The sequence below is a fragment of the Zootoca vivipara genome, chromosome 3, assembly GCF_963506605.1.
Source record: "Zootoca vivipara chromosome 3, rZooViv1.1, whole genome shotgun sequence".
Taxonomy (NCBI): Eukaryota; Metazoa; Chordata; class Lepidosauria; order Squamata; family Lacertidae; genus Zootoca; species Zootoca vivipara.
The window spans coordinates 34,664,471-34,686,782 of NC_083278.1; the positions used below are offsets into that span (position 1 = coordinate 34,664,471).

At 40.4% G+C, this 22,312-nt stretch overlaps 1 protein-coding gene across 1 annotated transcript in view; it reads right to left on the minus strand.

Moving 5' to 3' along the window:
• The window catches only part of LMBRD1 (LMBR1 domain containing 1), a 51,509-nt gene extending 30,028 nt beyond the window's left edge, over positions 1-21,481 (minus strand). Inside the window, exons 1-7 of the mRNA XM_035109685.2 lie at positions 21,343-21,481; positions 18,909-19,085; positions 16,650-16,710; positions 8,857-8,954; positions 6,786-6,853; positions 4,744-4,832; positions 3,774-3,847 (exon numbers count right to left, since the gene is read on the minus strand). Coding sequence (XP_034965576.1) covers positions 3,774-3,847; positions 4,744-4,832; positions 6,786-6,853; positions 8,857-8,954; positions 16,650-16,710; positions 18,909-19,085; positions 21,343-21,408 — 633 coding nt within the window. The 5' untranslated portion in view covers positions 21,409-21,481. The remainder of the gene's footprint in view (positions 1-3,773; positions 3,848-4,743; positions 4,833-6,785; positions 6,854-8,856; positions 8,955-16,649; positions 16,711-18,908; positions 19,086-21,342) is intronic.
• Between the last annotated feature and the right edge of the window lie 831 nt (positions 21,482-22,312).

Consider the following 22,312-nt stretch of genomic DNA (forward strand, 5'->3'; position numbering starts at 1 on the left):
TATTTTTTGGGGGGGGGGGGACCAGCCTCAATTTACACTGCTATACAGAAGAAATAATATAATCAGAATATGTTAAAGAGTCCAAAGATCAAGTTCAGTTTAAGCAGCAGATATGCATTACAGAAGTCATGCTAGTTTACTAGCAATATTATCCTATACCTGGCAGACAAAATATTCAATTACAGTGCAATTACATGCCCATGCCTGCCTATTTTATTTCTGTAGCCTTCCAAGGAGAAATGTCAATTCAAAGAAACCCCACTAGATATTAGGGCGTGGTAGTATATTATAATATCTACATTGTAGATATTAGGGCAATGTAGTATAAACACTGACAACTGGGAAACCCTGGCCTGCGAGCGCTCCATTTGGAGAACAGCCTTTATCAAAGGTCATGGGCTTTGAAGAAACTCGATCTCGGGACGCAATGGAGAAACGTGCTAAGAGGAAGGCACGCTTGGCAAATCCACACCGTGATCAACTTCCGCCTGGAAACCAAAGTCCCCACTGTGGAAGGATGTGTGGATCCAGAATTGGCCTCCACAGTCACTTACGGACCCATTGTTAAAACCGTGTTTATGGAAGACAATCTTACTCGGCTACGAGTGATCGCCAAAGAAGACGACGACTAGATATTAGGGCATTCTCAGAGCTATGCAGAATGTACATGTCCTCCCCAAATTTAGTTTGCCCAAAAGGACAATGAGCCAATTTCATATTCTAATAATTTTAAACTATGCTGATGTTTACAAAATGAATGATACATTTTATAGAATAATTTAAGGCAAGTAAAGTATTGGCTATTACAAGGCCGTAGTAATAAAGGTCACTTAAAAGTTGCAGCCTACATATTCATATGTACCGGTATATTTTGTATTTTTGCATCTTTTAATCAGCACTGGAGTGGTTCCCTACAGTGACATTTTCATAGAGATGAAAACATTATTAAATGTTTTGGAAAAATTAAAGCCAATTACACGCACCCTTCAAGAACAAAGAAGCAGGGGAAAGTATCAATCATTTTCCATCAATACTGTTTACCTTGACTTCAAGTAGCAGCAGAAAGCTGATGATAGGTTCACTATTAATACCCAAGGTTATCTAAAATCATTTAAATGCAGAACATATTGAAAGCAAGCAATGTATGTGATACAGCTTCTAAGGGTAACAGGTAGCCATGTTAGCCCATAAGAAAAAAGAAAACGAAATCCATTTGATTTATTAGGACAAACAAAATGTCACAAGATATACAAGCTTTTGAGTTCTCCAACAGCCTAGATCAGGCATGTCAAACTTGCGGCCCTCCAGATGTTTTGTACTACAATTCCCATCTTCCCCAACCACTGGTCCTGCTAGCTAGGGATCATGGGAGTTGTAGGCCAAAACATCTGGAGGGCCGCATGTTTGACATGCCTGGCCTAGATTTCTAAAAAGAGAATAAGAAAAACAAAGATTGTTTGTTGTCGAGCCATCCATGTCTGCATTTGCTCCCTGCTCCCACACTCTTAAGACTCTTGCATTTTAACCATCTAGCCAGTTGATGGAGTAACTGCAAGCTTGCACCCTACTTCATGACATTTTGGTTGGCCTAATTAGCCAATGGGGTTTCTAACAAGCCCTGATTTATTATTTATGGTGAAGCTCCATGTTTAGAGGTAGTTAACATCAGTATAAGTTAAGGGCAGATTTGTGGATCGTCTACCCTTCTGTATCCCAAATACAGTATAAGGAAAATATGCTACCGTTCAATCAAAATATGAGAAAGATTCAATTTTGGCAGTACAAATACTTGGCTGTGAAAGAGATCAAAGTAACATATATCCTGTTAAACACTGCAATGAACAACACACCAGGCCAAGCAATAAACTATTTTTCTAGCTAGCTCAACTGGATGGTTTGCTGGATTTCAGGAGTTTGCACAGGAAGGCCCCAAGCTTAAAAGCTTTTCATAATAGTCCCTTAAGATCACTCACAACTCACGAAGTGTTTTGAACAATAGCATAAAAGGCCTGCGAAATCAGACCAATGGTCCTTCTAGTTCAGCAATGTACACCTTAACTTTGATGGTAAGGAGACAAGAAAAAAAAAGGAAACAAATAATCTGTGTTCATAAATGAGGCTCAAAAACAAGCAAGTGAAACCTTTGCACACATAAGCCCTACCACCACAACCATTGAATGCACACACACACACACACACAAACAGCACAAAGGTGAGCACAAAGGCACCCTTCCCACACAGAAAAGCCACTTCTCAATAACGCAATCCCATGGCACTGGGGAGTTTTTGTGCCGTGTGTGTATTTCTTAAACAACCATGTGGGTGGATCCAACTGCAGGGGTCATACTTCCTCAGGTGGCAAATACATCAAATGAAAAATGCTTTTTAAATGCTAGGATTTTGTATGCATTCAGGTGCTTACACACTTTTTCTCCATAAAACTCATAAAAGCCCTGCAAATGTAAGGCAGCATATGTTTATTTCCATCTCACAGATGGAAGAACTGGAAGAAGCATACAGTGGTACCTTGACTTACGAATTTTTCGACTTACGGATGAGACAAATGGCCGCACGCTTACGAATTTCTCAACATCCGAACAGAAACCGCGGCGGTTTTAGATAGGGTTTGTTGACTTATAAATTTTTAGATGGGGTTGCTTCAACTTACAAATTTTTCTGTTTCCAATGCATTCCTATGGGAAATCGCGTTTCCAATGGCGCTTTTCGACTTACGAATTTTTCGACCTACGGAGGTGCCTTCGGAATGGATTAAATTTGTAAGTCGAGGCACCACTGTAATTGCCACTTACTGTTTGTTCTTTTGTTTGTTTTGGTGTGTCCGTTTTTGAATAACGCATCTTACAGAGGACATGTGCTGCTGGCCAATGAGACTGGTATAAAGTTCTCTAAATTGTTCTTTGCTTGACGAAGGAACAGTTACTAGAATAAACTGTTTATATAAGTATTAAAATATTACTTTGTGAAACTTATAGTGAAGGCTTTTAACCAGTAAAGACTTTGGCCAAGATGCTGAGAAGGTCAATATTCAGAATACAGAGATCTATAACCGTAATCCCACTTCATACCCTCAGCTCTGACACATTGACTTAGGGATGGCATCAAAATTCTGCTGACTATAGTGTTGAGTCAGGAAGACATCACATCTGCACAATTCATTTTAAAACCTTTCTCTGCCAAGGTACTAACTTTTGAGAAACTGCAACCATAGTTTACTACCGTTTTAAGGCAAGGAACAAAACTTATTCACAGATGAACATATATATTTAGAAGAATTTAGATCATCTTTCTGTCATCTAAAAACTCTAAAACAAGAGTTTACTATTTAACAGATTACAATCTCCACAAAATTCTTATTAAGATTAGGTTCATCAACACTTCCAAAAGGAATGGTAAAGCTCAATCATGCTCAACTAAAACAGGCTTCATGGTAAAAAGCTGCCACTATGAACAATGTTAAGAAAAGTGTTTTAACATTTCTGAAAGGGAAAGCATTTGAATGGGGGGGGGGATTCCAGAGTCTAGACATTTTCTTTTAAATAGCATTCAAATGAGTTTTACCACACACTTAGAGACACGACCTAAACTCGAAAACCTTTACCTACAACTCAACTATTCCAAGTCACATTTGTTACTCCAACACAACTGAAAGCATTGACTTTTCAGTATAGATTAAGGTCTGCGGAAAGACTTCCAAGTTGTTGCAGCTGAAGCAAACCTCAAAATGAACACAAGAAAAAAAGATGAATACTTACTGTATATGTAACAGCTGCCACCATTCCAACAAGGGTCAAAGAACTTATAGAGAAGGATAGGGCAGCCAAACCATCTGTAAGACAAAAGGGAAATGCTTTGCTGAAATTCACATTTAGGAAGATTTGTTTCCAATTTTTTTCCACTGTTTGTGTCATCTTTAAAGGTAAAGGACCCCTGACAGTTAAGTCCAGTCGCGAACGACTCTGGGGTTCCGGCGCTCATCTCACTTTACAGGCCAAGGGAGCTGACATTTGTCTGCAGACTAAGCCGCTTCTGGCGAAACCAGAGCAGTGCACGGAAACACTGTTTACCTTCCTGCCAGAAGGTAATCTGCCATCTATTTATCTACTTGCACTTTGACGTGCTTTCAAACTGCTAGGTTGGCGGGAGCTGGGACCAAACAACAGGAGCTCACCCCGTCGCGGGAATTCGAACCACCGACCTTTCGATCGGCAAGCCCTAGGCTCAGTGGTTTAACCCACAGCACCACCCGTGTCCCTAAGAAACAGCATAAACAAATATAGAAACATATGCACAGATCAAAAAGAAAATGTCAGCTGCAAGGTTATTCTAGACACAGTACTCACAATACAAATGCTTTTACCATTGTCCAATACACTGGAATGACAGCCTAAGTAAGCAAAACAAAGAGTATGCTGTCATGAAGTTAAGAGTTTAGAAGATCAATGCCAGCAGTTGTTTCTGGCTGCGGGTTTTTGCCTTAAAATTTGGTCTTCCCTGCATCTAGCCTTTCTGGGGTCATGAATATGGTCCATGTGGGCACAGTGGAAAAGTAGCCAATGGGGATATTGCCCAGGTCACTCTCAACATTCCAAACATGTGACTCCTGGGAGTAACACCATAACTTAAAAGATTCTTAAAGATGAATGGAATAGTCCAATGAAAACTTAATGTCTTATTTGGAGTAAGGACATACAAAATTATTCACTTCTTAAGTCTCTAACTTACGGCTGCTTCCAAGCTCTTCAAACAAAAGTTTCACTTTCTCCCATTCCGTTGTATTTTTTTGGTTGGGAATATTCAATGGAACAAAGGCTCTAACAAGGAGGAAAAAATAAAAATGTTATCCTCTGATAGTTACCTTGCAAAATACACTACATCAAGACTACAAATGGTCTTACAATACTAGGATGGTGACAGAACTGATCCACATTACCATGGAATTTTTTTACAGCCTTCTGCACCTTTCGATGTTCCTAACAAAAAGGGTTTGAGAATATTGACTCCATATTGACTTCACAATATCTGGTGACCAAAGCAGAGGTTTCTGGAAAGCCAGTCAAATACAGAGCGTGAACATTCAGAACATGAACTATTTATTGAAACTGAGCTTTACTACAGTTTGTGACAAATACAAAGGGATATTCAACTAAGGCTTACTAAGAGGAAACCTTCTGAAATCATTAAAGTTACAGTGGTACCTCGCAAGACGAATGCCTCGCGCAACGAAAAACTCGCAAGATGAAAGCGTTTTGCGATCTTTTTGTTGACTCGCAAGACGAATTTTTCTATGGCCGTGCTTCGCAAGATGAATTTTTTTGCAAATTTTTTTTTTTTGCTTTGATTTGTTTAAATTGGAAAACCGCAAGACGAAATTTTCGCAATACAAAACGACTCGCGGAACGAATTAATTTCGTCTTGCGAGGCTTCACTGTACTTGCGCCCACTAATTTCAGTGAGTGAGAATGGCCAACATTGGCTATCAACTAAAAACACTTAAAAAGACTATGAAGACCAAACCCTGCCTAATACCTCCCTCCCAAGCTTTGAAGGCATTCCTAAATTAAATACAGAAAACAATCTACAAAGCTAAAATGAGGGAGTTTTATGTCAAAGAAGGATGCACACATCTGCGTGGCACTGAAAGCAAGCATTTTAGCTGACAAACAACAGCTGCGCCACCAACACCCACAGACTTTACAATAATGAGCTGCTGCTAGCGAGGGAGCCTAACTTTGTCACATCACACTTCAATCTAAGTGGCGGTACAGGGATGAGGAGAGTTTAACTATTTTAACAATATTGGAAAAGTAGCTGATGCAGCACAATGGACACTGTTACTGGAGTTCTTGAGAACACCTAGTGCACTAGAGGAATTACTGCATCCAGTGATAACCAGCAGCATCAGTAGCAGTCCCTTGAAACACTGACTGATTGGATGCTCTTGGCTAAATAAAACGAAATATGAGCCTTTTGACCCTCATGCAGCCTCGTCACAAATATCCAAAGCCAGGCAGGACTCAAATTCTTCTAAGATCCCTACTGTCAAGGGTGACGATTAAAAATCATTAAGATGAGTAAATGGAGGGGAGAGGAAAGAAAAACCCTGCTCACCATTCTCTTTATGATGAGAGTACATTTCCTTTTCCATGACAGCACGAAAAGCCGTCTGGCCTCCAAGCTCAGGAGGGGGGCAGAACCTCGTCCATGCCATGACATTAAGCATGAGGTGGGTAAGCTGCAGACTACCTGCTGAACTTTGAAATAGACAGCACCAACTTACTGCTGCACTTTGGAGGTGCTTTAAACATCTCAAAAGTTCAGTGTGAACAGATTCATCCCACTAGGGGAGGAGCAAGGTCTGGAAAGCAGAGATTTTGGCTGGCTACCAAAACCAAACAACCTTGGTAAATCCCTGAGCAAGACATGGTGTTTTAGATACTGCTTGTCTGGGGAGGGGAGAAATATACACACAAACACATGGATGGAATATGCATTAAAAATATTTAAAAGTTTCGTAAGAAGGATCAAGTGCAAGTTCAAAGCTGAAGGAGAAGCAGCAGAGAGCACATGTAAGAAAAAAGAAATTTGGAGACAGAGCAGGAGACCTAGATTAGGGAAGAAGCAAGATTATGAAGAGCTTTAAAATGAGAATTTGTTAAATATAGATGTATGGGACATGATATATAAGAGACAGGCAGTGGTAATTTCAGCAAGCTTGAAAACTACAACATGTTGTGGTATTAGAATGTACAAACATATCCACTTACCCAATTAGTAGAAGAGCAGAACAAACCAGAATAAATCCTAGAGTATACTTGACTGCAATTTTAACCTGCTGTAAAATTAGAACAAAAAGTAAGAATACGTAGAAACTAACAATATCTTCAAGCTAATTCTGCCTACTGTGTCTGTCTAGATGCCCCACAAAACAGATTTTTTTTAAAAAAATTGAAAATTATTTTTTCTCAAGGATCTTGATTTCTTCCTGTATATCAATAAATTAAAGTTAATTATGAACTTTTATAAGCTCTGCAATTCAAGGACAGGATTCAACTAATGAGTCCCACCAGCTTCTGCTTGCACACTGGGGTTTTCCTCTCCTCCTCCCACCCGCTCCCCGAAACTGGCTCTGGAGGGGTTGGGAGAACCCCTGGAACAGCACACCGGGGCGGGGAGGGAGTTGTTTCATCTGGAAAGCCAAAATGCTTTACTGACAGAACAAAAAGAAAAGTGTGACTCTGAATGTCCAATATGCATTAGGCATGCTGTTTCATGCAGCAAGCACATCAAATGGTACCAATCTTCTGCTGCCACCATTTCAGCACAGTTTCTTTAAAAATGGGCGAGATATCTGCACTGCAGATATCTACTACATAACAATGGAGAATGAAGAAAGAAAGCTCATTACTGGGAGAGCCTTCTAGATATTTTCCATTAAAATGAAAATGCAAGTTTCCACAGTATTTAGGTTCTCATCAATAAAAGAGGATTATATTTTACTTCCAGCTGTTAATTCCTATTTTCTTGCTTAAGACAGTACATAGTTTCTTTAAACTACAGTCTCTCTGTCTCCACCATTTAAATAGGGATGTTTTGGTCCCATTTCCTTTCTGGCTCCATAAAGGCACTGTTGTCAAGTCAAAGAGGAGAAAAACACAATATTATTTAATGCAATAAATTATGCTCACCCTTGTTCTACAATAGCACTGATAAAATACTTTCACATGTAGCTTCTAGAGAAGCACACAAACAGGTCACTCTGTGGTGGCCAAAACTGCTTTCTGTAAAAATAATTTTTGAAAGCACTTTATCAATGAAAGATTTTATGCATTAATAACTATTCCGCCTCAACAGTAACGATCGCCAAGCATTTTATAGAAATACTGTGGTTACTGCTGCGTCTATTCACAAACAGACTTCATGAGCATTTATATACACCTAAGTCAATCTCCCTTCACTGACTGTGTTTAGACGTGATACTAAACCATTGTTAAACATAATGTAAGAAGAGTCTTGTTGGGTCAGACCAAAGATGTATCTAGTTCAGCAGTCTGTTCTCACCATAACCAACCAGATGCCTGTGGGTAGTCCACAAACAGGACCTGAGTGCAATAGCAATCTCCTTCTTGCTATCCCTAGCAACCAGCATTCAGAGGTATATTACTTATAGCTATCATATAGCCTTCAATGGCTTTATCATGAATATTTTTGTCTATTCTCCTTTTAAAGCTGCCTAAACTGGTGACCATTCTCGACATCTTGTATTAGCAAATGCCATGCAGTACATTTTTGCTTCATTTTCCAATACTGCACAGGAGAGAAACAGCAGGTCTAAGCAACCAATCTAAAACTATCTGCTGTGTGGCTGTACTTCCTTTTGCCTGTACTGAATCTTCAGATATTAAATTTCACTGTATTTTTGAACCAGCTAGAGTTCACATACCGCCTTTCCTCTGGCATGGCTGCACAGAGATTAGAAACTTCCTCTTTCATTTTAGTAGCATGTCATTAAATTCTAAACTGTGGTTAATCTTAACAATGGTCAGTTGAAAACAACCAACTTCATAAACTATGTGTTAAGCGTTTACAATGGGAGTTCTCAAAAAGCCAGCACAATTCTTAGCTCAGGATCTACCTGGTGAGCCTCTAAGTAGGTTAATTGACAGATTAAGTCAATGCAATTCCCAATACTGGATTCAAGCATCAGCAGTGTATTTTACTTTTAACACTGGACAGCATTTAATAAGATTTTATTTCAGCTGGCAGTAGAATAAACCAGAACCTCTTTATTCACTAGATGTCCAAGTCAAGCAATCAGAAGTCCTATAAACATCTTACTGAGCATGTGTTGCCATCATCTTCATCCTTCTCCTCGTAGTAGAAGTAGACAAAGGGGATCCATAAGAACACACAAAATAATATGATGGAATAGAGTGCTAGGAGTAAAAGGATGGAAAAACAATCATTTCCCCAAAAAAGGATGTTAAAAAAACATGTTAACACACTTCAAACTTTCATTTACTACTACATTATTGGTCTACTGAGACAACACACAATATATTATATTGCAAGTTATATGAAACTCCAAGGACATAGTACTGAAAGAAAATCTTATAGCCAATTGCCATCTTTGCGACATCAACAAATTTAAACATCTGCCATTTAGCAGGGCTGAACCTGCTATGTTCAACACAGCTAAGGTTACTGTAAAAGCTTTCCAACTCAAGCCTCTGAAACTAGCCTCACAGCTTGAGGTATGTGCCACATGTAAATGTATGCTTTATATATTATATGTGCTTCATCACATGTGTTTAACTGTGCTCTGTTACCTTTGCTTGGTTGCTATAACTTCTTTGCTTTTTTGTGGCTGTAGCCTGGTTGACTAATAAAATTTGGTAATGATTGACAAAATCATGGTGACTTATTTATGTACCTGATTTTATCAATAGTTTATATATATATATATATATATATATATATATATATATATATATATATATATATATTGTTGGTGCCTCATATGTTTTCCAGGATCACAAAGAGGCAGCAACCCCTGTTCTGAGGAGCTTAGTCTGAATTTAAATGGAGAGGTAAAGGATTGGGAAACAGTGGGGAAAAGTCAAGAATAACAAGCAAACAGTAACAAGCTTGGGTCAATCCCATTTTCAAGCATTTTATGTCACAATAGCTATGAACAGGAAGCCTTTATCATTTGTTCTCAGACCAAAATCATATTTTATATTTTCCCTTACCATATCACTATTTTGTACAAAAATTGCCAGAACTAAAAATTCAGGAATGGCAGAAAATAATTCTTTACTACAGAAAACAGCTCTTTACTACAACTGTCGGTATTAAACAGAAAGAGCCCTATAACTAGTACTTACTGCCACAGCCCTTTTATGCTATCAGCAAGAAACAAGAATGGTGAATTTACTCCAGAAAACGATATGTACAAATCACACAGTCAAAAGGGATCTCTTCCTTACATTTTCTTATTGAAAAATTGCAAGTTACAAAAACAAGGCTTCAGTCCAATCTTCGGCAGGTATAAAATTTTGTCGCAGTGTGTTTTTTAAAGATAAACATTGGTGAGCAAACAAGAAATCCCAATGTAATCATACCGGTACATGTGGTTCAAACATGGAACAAATCATGCTTTTCTCTGCAGTCATTTTGGCTCACCTCTACCAAAATCTCTCCCCAAAATACACATCGACATCACATTCACAAAGATCCTTCAGTGCCCATCTGACTACCAGTGTCATCTTCTATTCTCAAAGCATCCCACCCTTCTACTTTTATTTCCAGGCAAACGCATCCGTCTTTCAGCAAGAGGAATGACAACGAACTTCCTAATATACTATAACAACCTACAGGCTGCAAAATGGATTGCCAACACTTTCTTGATCTGTTAACACGCCCACAGGCAACCTTAGACTAAAACTGAATCAAGAAAGATCGAACGACTGACCAGTATGCAGTCTTTAATAAAAAGTCCTGCAGACTCATCTAAACATCAAAACTTTTTATTTAAAGATTACAGAGAAAAGCAGTCCACAAAAGCGGTCAGGCTACAGTGTCCAAATAAAAAATTGTGTGATATGCTGAGTATTTTTTTCTACCTTGGCGGGGGGGGGGGGGTTTGCTTTGCTTTCAGGTTTATCCATGATGGGAACTATACCTTTGTATATTTTGGTAGCCATTTTGTGAAGTCATGGTTCTGCTCATACAGAATGCCTGGGCACCTGATGCTTACCTCATTAATCTGACACATTTAGAATCACTTTCTATTTATACTTAAATCATTAGCTCCATCTGGAGGTTGGTCTGTGCAACAGCATCAAGCCTATAGACTACAAAATATTTCCCTCAAGATGGGGACACTTAACATTATTATCTAAAATAAAAGTGTGTGTGATAATGCTTCTAGAGTAGGAAATATATGGCTTTCTTGAAGCAGCTTCAAGTACTCATAGAATCATAGAGTTGGAAGAGACCACAAGGGCCATCCAGTCCAACCCCCTGCCAAGCAGGAAACTCACTAGAAACTCTACTCACTAGAAACTTACGTTTTATTTCCCTTACTTGTATTCCATTATTTCAATAGCTTAAAAGCCTCAAGAGGCAGCACTTTAGAGAGTCTCAAACTTTCCACAACAGTTTCATATTACCAGCAAATAAAGGTGGGTGAGTACTTTATATTTCTAGCCTATTAGCTTTACGCTAGATACTTTAAGTATCACACTGGAAAATTAGGAAGGCTTCTCCTACTAATCCACAAGTCACTCTTCTGTCTGAAGACATGCAACACATTATCTGAATCGCTATGGCTCTGACAGATCATGCAGCACACACAAGCCATTTCCCAGGTATACAAGTGTTAGCAGTGAAAGTATTTTTAAGTTTAGAGAAAATGGCTTTGCTAAGAATAGCAAAAGACTACGGTTCTGAATTTATCCTGCTAGGGTGGGAGAATTTAGAATGGAAGGAAGATTACCTGTGTTGGGGAAATCAATCAATCGATTGATTATATTAGACTTGCATACCACCCTTCATCATAAGATCTCAGGGTGGTTTAAAAGATAAGAATACAAGGTAAAAGCATAAATAAATTGTTAAAACAAAAACAACAAGACAATAAGAAGGGGAGACTCTTAACTTCCATCTGAAGAATGTTATGTTTAACCTTATTACATCATTTACTCCTGTAAGCAAAAAACTGTTGTGCCATGTTATGCTTAAGCTGAAACGTGAATAGAATTTAGGTAAGACATCTTTTTCCAACAATAACCAGCTATTGACATGTAATGAATTCATAGTGCAGCAGAATAATATTTTTTCTTCATGTTCAGGAAGGGAACCATAGTTCTTTCATCATGCTCCCATAAAGAAACCCTATCAAAGTCACATTATGCAAACTGGAACATGTCCTTCGTTGAAGAATTCTCCCCTTACTGTGGGATGTCATTTCCTTAACTGGATAGGGGTATTTTTAATAAATAAATAAATACTTCCCCTAGCAGGGGACCAAAATGCAGACATCTGCAAAGTGAGGCCAATATCAAATCAAGGATGCTAATATCCAGAAGCAACTTTACTAAACTATTTGGCAGCATATGAGCAAACATGCTGCTGAGCACATGTTAGAATGAAATAACAATGTTTGAAAATATTTTTCTACGTTCTATAATTTAACATGCCATTAGCTTTTTCTAAACTTTAGCAAAAGTACCGGTAACACAAAATAGCACCGTATTTTTCGCTCCATAAGACGCACCTGACCAAAAGACGCACCTAATTTTTTAGAGGAGGAAAGGGGGAAAGCCTTGTTTTTTTTGGGGGGGGGGGGAAATCAGCTCAAAGTTGTGCAGCTTCTTGGAGCTTCTTTTGCAAATGGGAAAAGCCCCGTTTTGGGGGATCAGCTCACAGTTGTGCAGCTTTTTTGCAAAGGGGGAAAGCTCCATTTTTTGAGCATCAGCTCAAAGTTGCTGAGCTTACCTTGCAAAGGGAAAAAATCCTGCAGCTTCTTTAGGAAAGGAAAGGGAGCCACTTCTACAGTTTCCAGACAGATAATCTAATCAGCCAGTCACATGTTGCTGCAGCTTCCCTCTGCAGAATATTCAACAATGAAGGCCTGGGCAAGGGGGTGGGGCCTGGAAGAGCGCTAGCCTCCCTTATCTTCCTCCCTTATCTCTTGCAATCAGCTGCTGAGCGGGTTCCTTTCAACTCCCTCTCCCCCTCTTGTTAGCCTTTAGCTCTCCCCCCCCCAAAAAAAACACAATCTGCTTTTCGCCCCTGGGCAATCCGGCTCCAGGGACCACGCATTCGCTCCATAAGACGCACAGACATTTCCTCTTACTTTTCAGGAGGAAGAAAGTGCGTCTTATGGAGCGAAACATACGGTATCTCATTGCAAGCTACTACTTGGGAGGTTAATATGCCATTTCAGAAACCTTAACCAAATGACTTTAAGACTGCTATCTAAAGAAAGAGATAATTTGAATACTGCACATCAGAGATAGTCGATGTGGTGCCCTCCATATTAATGGACTACAAGTTCTATCACCCCTGACCACTGGCTATGCTGGCTTGGATTTCTGGGAGCTGGGAACCCAACAACATCTAGAGAGCACCACTATGGAAACCTCTGATGTAGACTTCCGGTCCGTCGCGCCGACAAGAGGACGCAGGGACTGCAAGCTGCGCAGTCCCTGGCAAAGCAGAGGGGGGGGGAATTCCGCAGGGCGAGCGGATTCCCCGCAAGAACCCCGGGAAGAGCGTCCCGGGGGCGTAGGTCCAGCAGGCTCCGAACCGACGATTCCTCCGCTGCCCAGGGACGCAGTAGAGCCCCTGAGAGCTAGCGGAGTTGAGTTGCGGGAGCCATTTTGGACAATAACATTGCCTCCAAGAAAGTGAAGCCTCGAGTCCCCTGTCTGCCAGCAGCGGGTTCTTCCAAAGAAAACCTAAGATTGAAGTAAAAAAGTAAGTAATTCCTATTGGACTTTAAGAAAAAATTCGGAAAATAATTTGGAATAAATAGGAAGAGATTAAAAAAAACGGAAGTCGATCTCTTCCTAATGGACAACCAGGAATCGTAATTAATATCCCAAAGCCGAAAGGGATTAATTGATTGTAGAACCCGAGAGAAAGAAAGACTTTGCTAACCCTTTCCAGCCCTCGGAGACCTTGAGGTTCAGCAAGAATAAGGGGGAAAGTGCTTTGACAGCTGTCAAAAGCTGTCAAAACTGTCAAAAGAACAGAAAGATTTATAAACCTGCTGTTAAACAACACAATTGGTTATAAGAAGAAGTCAAAGTTGAGATAATTGGATTTATGATTTGATTTATGGGAAAGTGAAAGTCAATGAGAAGAAACAGTCAAAATGGAGGCGACCGTGAGGAATGGAAATTTCCAGGGCCTTTTGTCTCCTAATCTCCTGTCTGCTTGTGGTTAAGAGAAAAAATGAATACAACATATTCACCAGCCTTCCAGGAGGCGGTGCTGAACTATTTGCAAGTTCTGAAAGACATCAACAAGAGATTGCAACATGCCAGCACACCATGTTTAGAGACTGTGGCTCAAGATCAGGACTTAGAGGATAATTCTGAATGTGAGATCAAGTCAAAGAAAAAAGATACAGAGAACAATGCTGAAACTGATGTGGATTATAAAAAACATGTTCTGGATGATGCACAACAAGGATTCCAAAAGAAAGAAGATGTGGTTTTTGAGCAACAAAGTGAAATGAAGATGCAAGGAAATGAGGAACCTGGAGGGACTGAAATTTGGAGATGTGCGATTGAGGGGTGGTAAATGCAGAAGGGGGGGGACAGAGGTACGGAGGTGCAAATGGGAAAGATGTGGTGTGGGGTGAGAGCCTTAGTTAAGAGGAATTTATGTTGGTTGAATAACGGTTTCTGAAATTTTGGCTTGTTAAAGGAAATGTTGGTCCAATTGGGGGAAAGACACCGAGGGGGGGGGAGGAGAGCGCTTAAAAATATAATGTTAAGATGTTGATTAGAGAAATGATTGTACATAAAAATTGAGTTTTCTGGAGGGAGGAAGAGGAATGGCCAAGGGAAGAAATTTTAGATTTGTATCAAACAAATTTGTGTTAGATTGGTGTCTGGGCAGAGAGCTGCTTTTCTTCCTCTCTTTTCTCAGAGACACCTGGTGGCAGGGGGTGCTTTGAGGGGGGGGAGGAGGAGGTGGAGGGAAACCCAGACATAAAAATGGGACCCGTGGGGAGGCGGCACGAAGAAGGAGGAGAATAAAGTGAGTATTTTTAGGGAAAGATTTTGAATTAAGTATAGAAAACCCGCTATAATCAAAATAAGAAATTAAGAAGTCCAGGAAGAAGAGTTTCGAGGAAGTCACAAAATACAATGTTAAGAAAATAAGAATGGAAAAAATATGTGTTTGTTTGTATGTGTATGTTGAAGGATCAGCTGGGGGAAATCTGAACCTCAGTACTCCTCCATCCCGGTCCTCCTGGTGGCAGGGGGGGGGGTGGGGGGAGGAGGAGGGGGGAGGACAAACTCAGCTTTAAAATGGACCGCCTTTGACTCTCAACGCCTACGGGTCTCACTGGTGGCAGAAGTGGACTTGTGGAGGGAGGGAGGGCAGGAGGACGGAATATATATTGTGTTTTTTGTTTTGTCTTGTTTATATTAAAATTAATAAAAATTATTTTTTTAAAAAAAGGAAACCTCTGATGTAAATTTTCTGCCTTTCCTAAATAATACCATATGGCAGCCTAATGCTACAATTCTGAAACTACAATTCTGAAACTAAGAGGAGAGGGAACACATGAGTGGCAGAATGTTATGTATAAAGAACCAAGTTCAATATTTGTCATTTCCAGCTATAGATCTCAGGAAGCAACACCGCTCAAGATCTTTTAATGAGATACTGGAAGTCTTGAAGAAAGTCAGTGTTTAATGTTCTAAATCTTATGAACAACTGATCTGATTAAGGGACCAATCAGAACTCCCAATGCAGGTTTCTAGAAGGGGATTAGGAGGCCAACAGAAATACATGCATACATAGTTTTATTTGCATGCTGCATTTCCATGGTTAAAACCATATTCAAGGTGGCTTACAACACGAAAAAAACCTTAATTACAAACATGACAAAATCTGACATAAACAAAACACGCAGCAACAAAAAGTACACAACTAAATAAATCATAAGATCTAAAATAAAGATACAAAAAATTAATATCAATAACAGCAACAACCCCCCCCCAGCAAAAAAACACCACCCCTAAACAATACCCCAACCCTGTCCACAGGCTTCCACAGGGGCTCAGCTGCCACAGAGGAAACAAGGTGTTTCAGGGGTTATGGTAGCGCTGGTTCTGTCAAGGATCTGCTGGATCCTAGGTCATTAAAGTTCCAAGAGAGGAGTTCAACATGGGCCCTTCTGCTACACCAGTTGGAGCAGGAAAAAAACAGGAACAAACTTGCCTCCCTTCTGCCCTGGCTGGCATTAAGTTTTGGATGGAGTGGTAGTTCCACTGATCTGCCATATGCAAAGCAATCCTATTACATCCTCTGTTGATGTTAAGTTCCTCTGAACCTATTCAAAGCCTGATCTGCACTATCATTGTATAATTTTGTACCAAATACAATGTGTCACATTTCAGTCATTGCTTTTCTTATGAATTGATGTACTGAGCAAAGCATGCCATCACTGCTACACCAATATGAATGGAACTGTTTCATTGGAAGAGTTTCTTTATTAACCGTGTTGGATCCAGGGATCTCACTTTTACAGGACAGGGAGACAGCTTCCTGCGATTCCACTTGCAGCCCCTGAAATCTGTTCATACCTCCAGAATGGTCGGAGAGGTGACACAGAAAGCTGGAGAGGGAAGGGGCGAAATCACTGCAAATTGTTTCACCTATTCCAAGAGTGGAAGCCTATAGGGATCACAGCCCCTTTGGCTAATAGAAAACCTTCAGAGAACAAAAGCACTCCTGTTCACAGGATAGCCAGGAAAAACTAATGTGAAGTAGCAGAACATAGCAAAAAAACCACAATTTAAAATTAAAACTAGTATACACATGAAATATGCCACAAAACTACATGATCTGAACATAGAGTGTTATTTTATCATACTTACTGTAATATGCATATAATACTGTGTCTTCAATTTGCCTTGTAACATTTGGATCTGCCCAAGCCTGGAAATATTGATAGAGGAAGAAAAAACAGTGTTTGAAGCAGAACTGCTCAGGAGTTAGAAAAGAACTGTTGTGTACTATGTTAGGGAAGAAGGGAGGTGTTTATTCCACTATGTACTGGTACCTCCTAGTACCTCCAAGTACAAAGTGAAGCCACACTAAAAACATGGCACAACAAATATTCTCCATAACAGAAAGAAGCAGGACAACAGTATTTTCCTTAGGGAAAACACACCTATCATTCTCCATTATCACTCCAACATGAGCTTTCACTACCACAGCAGGTATGTTAATCAAACTTTTTTTAAAGTAGCATATTGAGTAGTTTGTCCCCTTTTAGAGAAGGGGAGTTACTTCTGGGGGGTGATCTTAATAGGATTTGTATTAAAAAGCTAGACTGAATGAGCTTACTGAATGAGGAATGGAAGAAATAAGACGACCTAGGAGAATGGGAGGGACTATTGCAACAGTAACTTAACAGATGGGAACCAGAGTTTATATCCTTTCCCCCACAATCCATTCTTACTCCAGGCTAGAGTCTCTTTAGGAGACCCATTGCTTTTCCTTAATGCAACTGTGGCTATAATTGAACCACAGAAAACTTCAAATTACAAATTGCCCTTAAAAGCTTTGAGGTAGACATCCATTTAGGACAAATACTGTATGCAAATATGTGTTGGGCAAAGAGATCTACTTGGATAATTACTAGTGTTTCAAAGATGTATTTCAGGTGCTATGGATATAGGCACAGAGACTGAATGCTGTCTACTATGCAGAAGTTTTGTAATAACCCTAACATACTTTTTTCTCTTATTGCAATTTTTAACAGAAGCTAGAGTTTATAACAATTGTATATATAGCACAGCAACTGAAGTCCCAGAGTGGGCTAGATCACAGATAATCTGATGATGACTTTCCATGTCATAAGCACCTCATTAATCCTTTCTCAAGACAAATTCCATTCCTTCTACACTTACCTATCCAAAAATTCAATATTTCCAATATTGGAAGAAACATGGATCTTGCAATTCACATTAGGAAAAATAAGCTACTATATAACTTAACTTGCAAGGAATGTAATTTAAATAGCCCTGGCTATAATCTGGAAGATGTATGTATCCTAGATAAAATATATATCCAGTCACAGTTGATAGGTATGAATGAGTAACATTTATTCCTTTGGTAAATACTCCAAACAATTGATAAGCAATACCAATTTAAGATTAGTCACATGTGATACACAAATTATTGTCAGTTCAATAAGTTATTTCTGTCTTTTCAACAAGTAGCACCATTTCTGTTTCTTAATTTATGGTTTATATATATATATATACACACACATACAAAGAAAAAAGTTTATATAACTCACTGCCTTTAAAAACAAATTCAGAACATTACTGCCATTAATCCTGTGTTAAACTAAACTCAAATAATGAACATACAAAATTCCAATGCTGAATCAGTGCCAAACATTAACTGATCCTTCTGCTTCAGCTCTCCTAACATGCATTACATATATGTATAAGGCTGGAAAGAGAAGCAATTGTTTTTACATCCAATGACACTGCACATTTTGTAATACAGCTGCCCTCTTCCTGTTGAAAATGTAGTTGTATGATATTTGACATGTGGGCCAGGTTCAGAGATAATATTGCTCAATCTGCTGACTATGATTAGGAGGCCGGAAGTTCCCTGAAAGTTCATGCCTTGTTTATCCCTCCGCTCAAGTTTGTACATAACTCCTTCCCCACCCTTTCGTGTTAGAACTAACTATAGTGCACTGTTGTGTCTGTACCAGCATTAAAATAATTACCAACAGGTAAATCAAACAGCTTCCTGGTTTCAGTATTTAAGAAGCTAACAAATGTTAGTGTAGCTATTTCAATGCCATTGCAGACATAACACTGCCCAACAAGCTAATGTTCAAAAGGGAAGGGAAGAGTAAGCAGTGTGCAAGCTCAAAGGAGATGCAGCATTCACACTTGAGGGAATGCCTGATCTTCTAGCCATAGGTTAGGAGACTGAATAATAATTAGAAGATACAATATTGCCCAATCAACAGACCAATCCTGTTCATTTGTCTCAGTTGTTGGTCTCATTTTCCATGGGGCTTATCCCCTATTAAGTATGTTTATCATTACAGCCAACTTCAATATACTGGTATTTTTAAGTAGTTGGAACGGGTAATCAACACATACCTTAAATGTCCCATTTTGGTTTTTCACGTAAGAAACCAGAAAAATGTCAACTGGCAAAAGTGCTGATGTAATAAGTGCTATTGCAAGAGCAAAAATAGCTGTTATAGTAGAGATTACTTCACTTTCACGTCTGCTCTGGTACTTGCGGACATAAACCCAGCAGAATATCAGGATAACCTAAAGATAATAATACAGAAGTTACTACAACCCAGTAAAAGAATCATATTCTTGCCATAATCAATACAAAAACAAAATCCATGCAAAGGTATGTACTCTCTATGGACAGATTTTCAATTGTGTTTCTTTTGAGATTTTCCCTTTCACCAGGTCAGCATTTTATCCCCCCACAAGAAGCAGCAGTGGGTTGGAAAATCACAAAGCCATTATTTTAAAGTGCAGATTCAACACTTGAAAGGCTATAAGCCTCTATTTTAAGCAGCTTCATATCTTATCTGAATGTTAATGTAATGAGTCAGTTCTTACAACTGGTAACTGAATACCTCAGGACTCTATTTTACCTTGTAGCAGCAAGTTTCTCATTTCCTACAAATAGTATCTTGCTACAGGATTGTTACCAGTGAGGTGACACACATAAAGCTACCCTGAACTCCTAAAACATTTGTAAATTTATTAATTAGTAAACTTTCAGCCAAAATGAAACAAACATGATCTTAATCTAGTTCAAGGTGTCTTATGTAGGGTTATCTCATTGTTAACAAATCTATGATGTAACAATCACTGGTTCCCCAAGGTTAGCTAATGAGCTCCATGTTGAGTGGGCAGTGAGTCATGTCTCCCTTGTCCAAATCCAATATTCTATCCATTACACCAACTGGCTCTCACACTTGCTCTTTTTCACTGTCCAGGGTTCTACTTATTTGGTCATAGGAAGCTTTATGACTGCAGGAAGTGCTTTTAAGGGGATACTCAAAGGTACACAGTACCGGCATCTCTTTTCTGTTGTTAAAAAGTGTGGCACTTACTGTAACGACTTCATGGTGAGTACCGGCACCTATTTTTCTAGGTGGGGGGAAACCACTGACTGCAGGTCCTCTGTCACAGACATAAAACAGAACTGTGACATCCCAGAGACCCCAAACAAAGCCTGACCCATGCATGAGTTGCTGCCCATTCTGTCCACTAAATCCAGACTCCCCAAATCTGCTACTACCATCTACAGTGCTCCCTACTTCTCTCTCAGATACACACACAGACCTCTTCACATTCACACAGGGATTGTGCATGCATAGCCCAATGTTTTTAAGGCACCTGTTGTGCAAACATACATCATTACATTTGCAGAAATGTAATGTTCTATGTAGATGCTTGCCACACCGAAATGGTTAGTGTAATCCTGGTATGTCCTCTCAATACTCACTGAAGATTTGCAGAGAGTTTTGACAATAAGAAGCCATTTAATGTATGCTGAAGGGCAGAGTGGGCATCTTAGACTGTATTAGCAATGGAAATTACTGAGCCATGGGGTGCTATTTAGCTAAGCTATCTGCATATACAATACAGTATACACAAGCCTTAAGCAGGTACAAAAAGTTCATTTATCAGTTCCGTACACCCTCAGTGCAAGCCAAGGTAGGGATTAATTTATTTCATACCATCAATACATCTGGTACTTAAAACAGGGCAGGAAAAAGAAAAACAGTTCCCCCTCTCAAGACCTTACATTTTCATACTAGTATGCTCAAGTAGAAGAATTCTAGACAGTACCATTTCAAGACTGGTGGATAAATTTCATATGCTTACCAATGCAAAACAAAAACAAAGTTTTGCCTATAAACCAAACTCTACGTGCAAGTGCTATTACTTGCTGCATGCAGCCCCAAGCAGTACAGTCCTAATGCCACTTTACTGTGCATAATGCCAGTCACCCCTGCTACTCTACCTTCCCGAGTGGATGAAAGGATCAGTGAAGGAAGGGTGCAAAAAGGGAGCCAAACCCACCTTACACTTTAACGACAAGGTGGCTTTAACTGGGGAACCTACAGGGACACACACATACATATAGGGGCTCTTTCCGCACCCGCTGGGAAACAAGGAAACGATATTTGGCTATTATTGCTCGTTTCTCTTCCTCCCGAACACTTCGGCTTGCGCAGTCTTTCACTCGCTTGCTAGAAAGCAAATGCCATGGGCGCAATTTCATTTCTAAACAGCTACATTGCGCCACGTCGTTTCTCTCACGCGCCCTAAGCAACGACGGCTGTAAGCCTATGCAAACTTAACTTGAGAGTGAGCCTGGCTTGCTTCCCGGTATACGGACAGGCGGGACAGGGTGAAAGCGTGGAAACCACGGAGCCTTATATAATTCGCCTGCCCTCCTCCCTTTCTAAACTGAAAAGAGCCCTTTAAGCCGGGGGGGGGCGGCCCAGGTCTTCGCTCCACTCTTCCCATGGGGCGCAAAAGCCCACAAGCTTACCAGCAAAGCGAGGCCGAAGAGGCACCAGCCCGTGACCAGGTCCGTCTCCGCGGTGAAGGCCGCCATCTTAACTTCCGGCAACAACACTGACGCTCACGGCAACGGCGCCGCCGCCGCGAGGGGGAGGAGCCTAGTGGAGCACTAAGGGGCGGGGCGAAGAGAGGCCCAAAGCAAGGGGAACCGCGTTACCGTGGGAACCGCTAAACAACACCCTGCGCCAGAAGACTAGCAATTGCTCTTGATTGGCTGGCCCCGCTGCCGGAGGAGGCCAATGAGGGCGCGGCGGAGCAAAAGCACCCACCCACGCCCAGCTGACCTTGTTGCGTGTAGATTCCCGACTAGGCAGCGTGCCGGGTGGAATCGTGGCCGCTCCTAATTAAATTAGGGTGGTGTTTTGTTTTAGGACGTTGTGGCCGCGCATAAAGTTATGGTTTCGGGTGACTTATTAGAAAGGCGGAGGCCCGTTTTAGATTTCGGTATTGGGGAGTCATAAAGCTTGTCTGTGTGGAAAACTCAACAAGAGAGGCAGCTTAAAGAATAAAAGTCACGGGGACTAGCACAGGATTCGTGCATACGAAGCAAGGACGTTTGCATTGCAAGTTTGCACGCGCAATGCAAGCATTCGTGCTTCGTATCCATAGGCTGCGAAATGCCTACGTTTATCAGTAATGCAATCCTGCGCGTGTCTTCTTCGGAGCAAGCGGCCCCGAACCAGCTAAATTTGCTGGGGTGGCAGCTTTGGAGAGGACGCAGCAGGAACAGGCGCTTCTGAGAACTGAAATCTCGTCTGAAGGTTTACGTAATCTAGGTCCGCTGCTCGAATTTAACTCCCGCGGGGCTGGCCATTCCCAGGTGTGTGCCGAGGCTAGGGGGAACCCCGCAATCCCTGCCTTGCATGCATCCAACAGGATGAGGCAGCAGAAACCATGTAACTTCGTAAAACGTGGACTGGATGAGAAAGTAAAAGGAG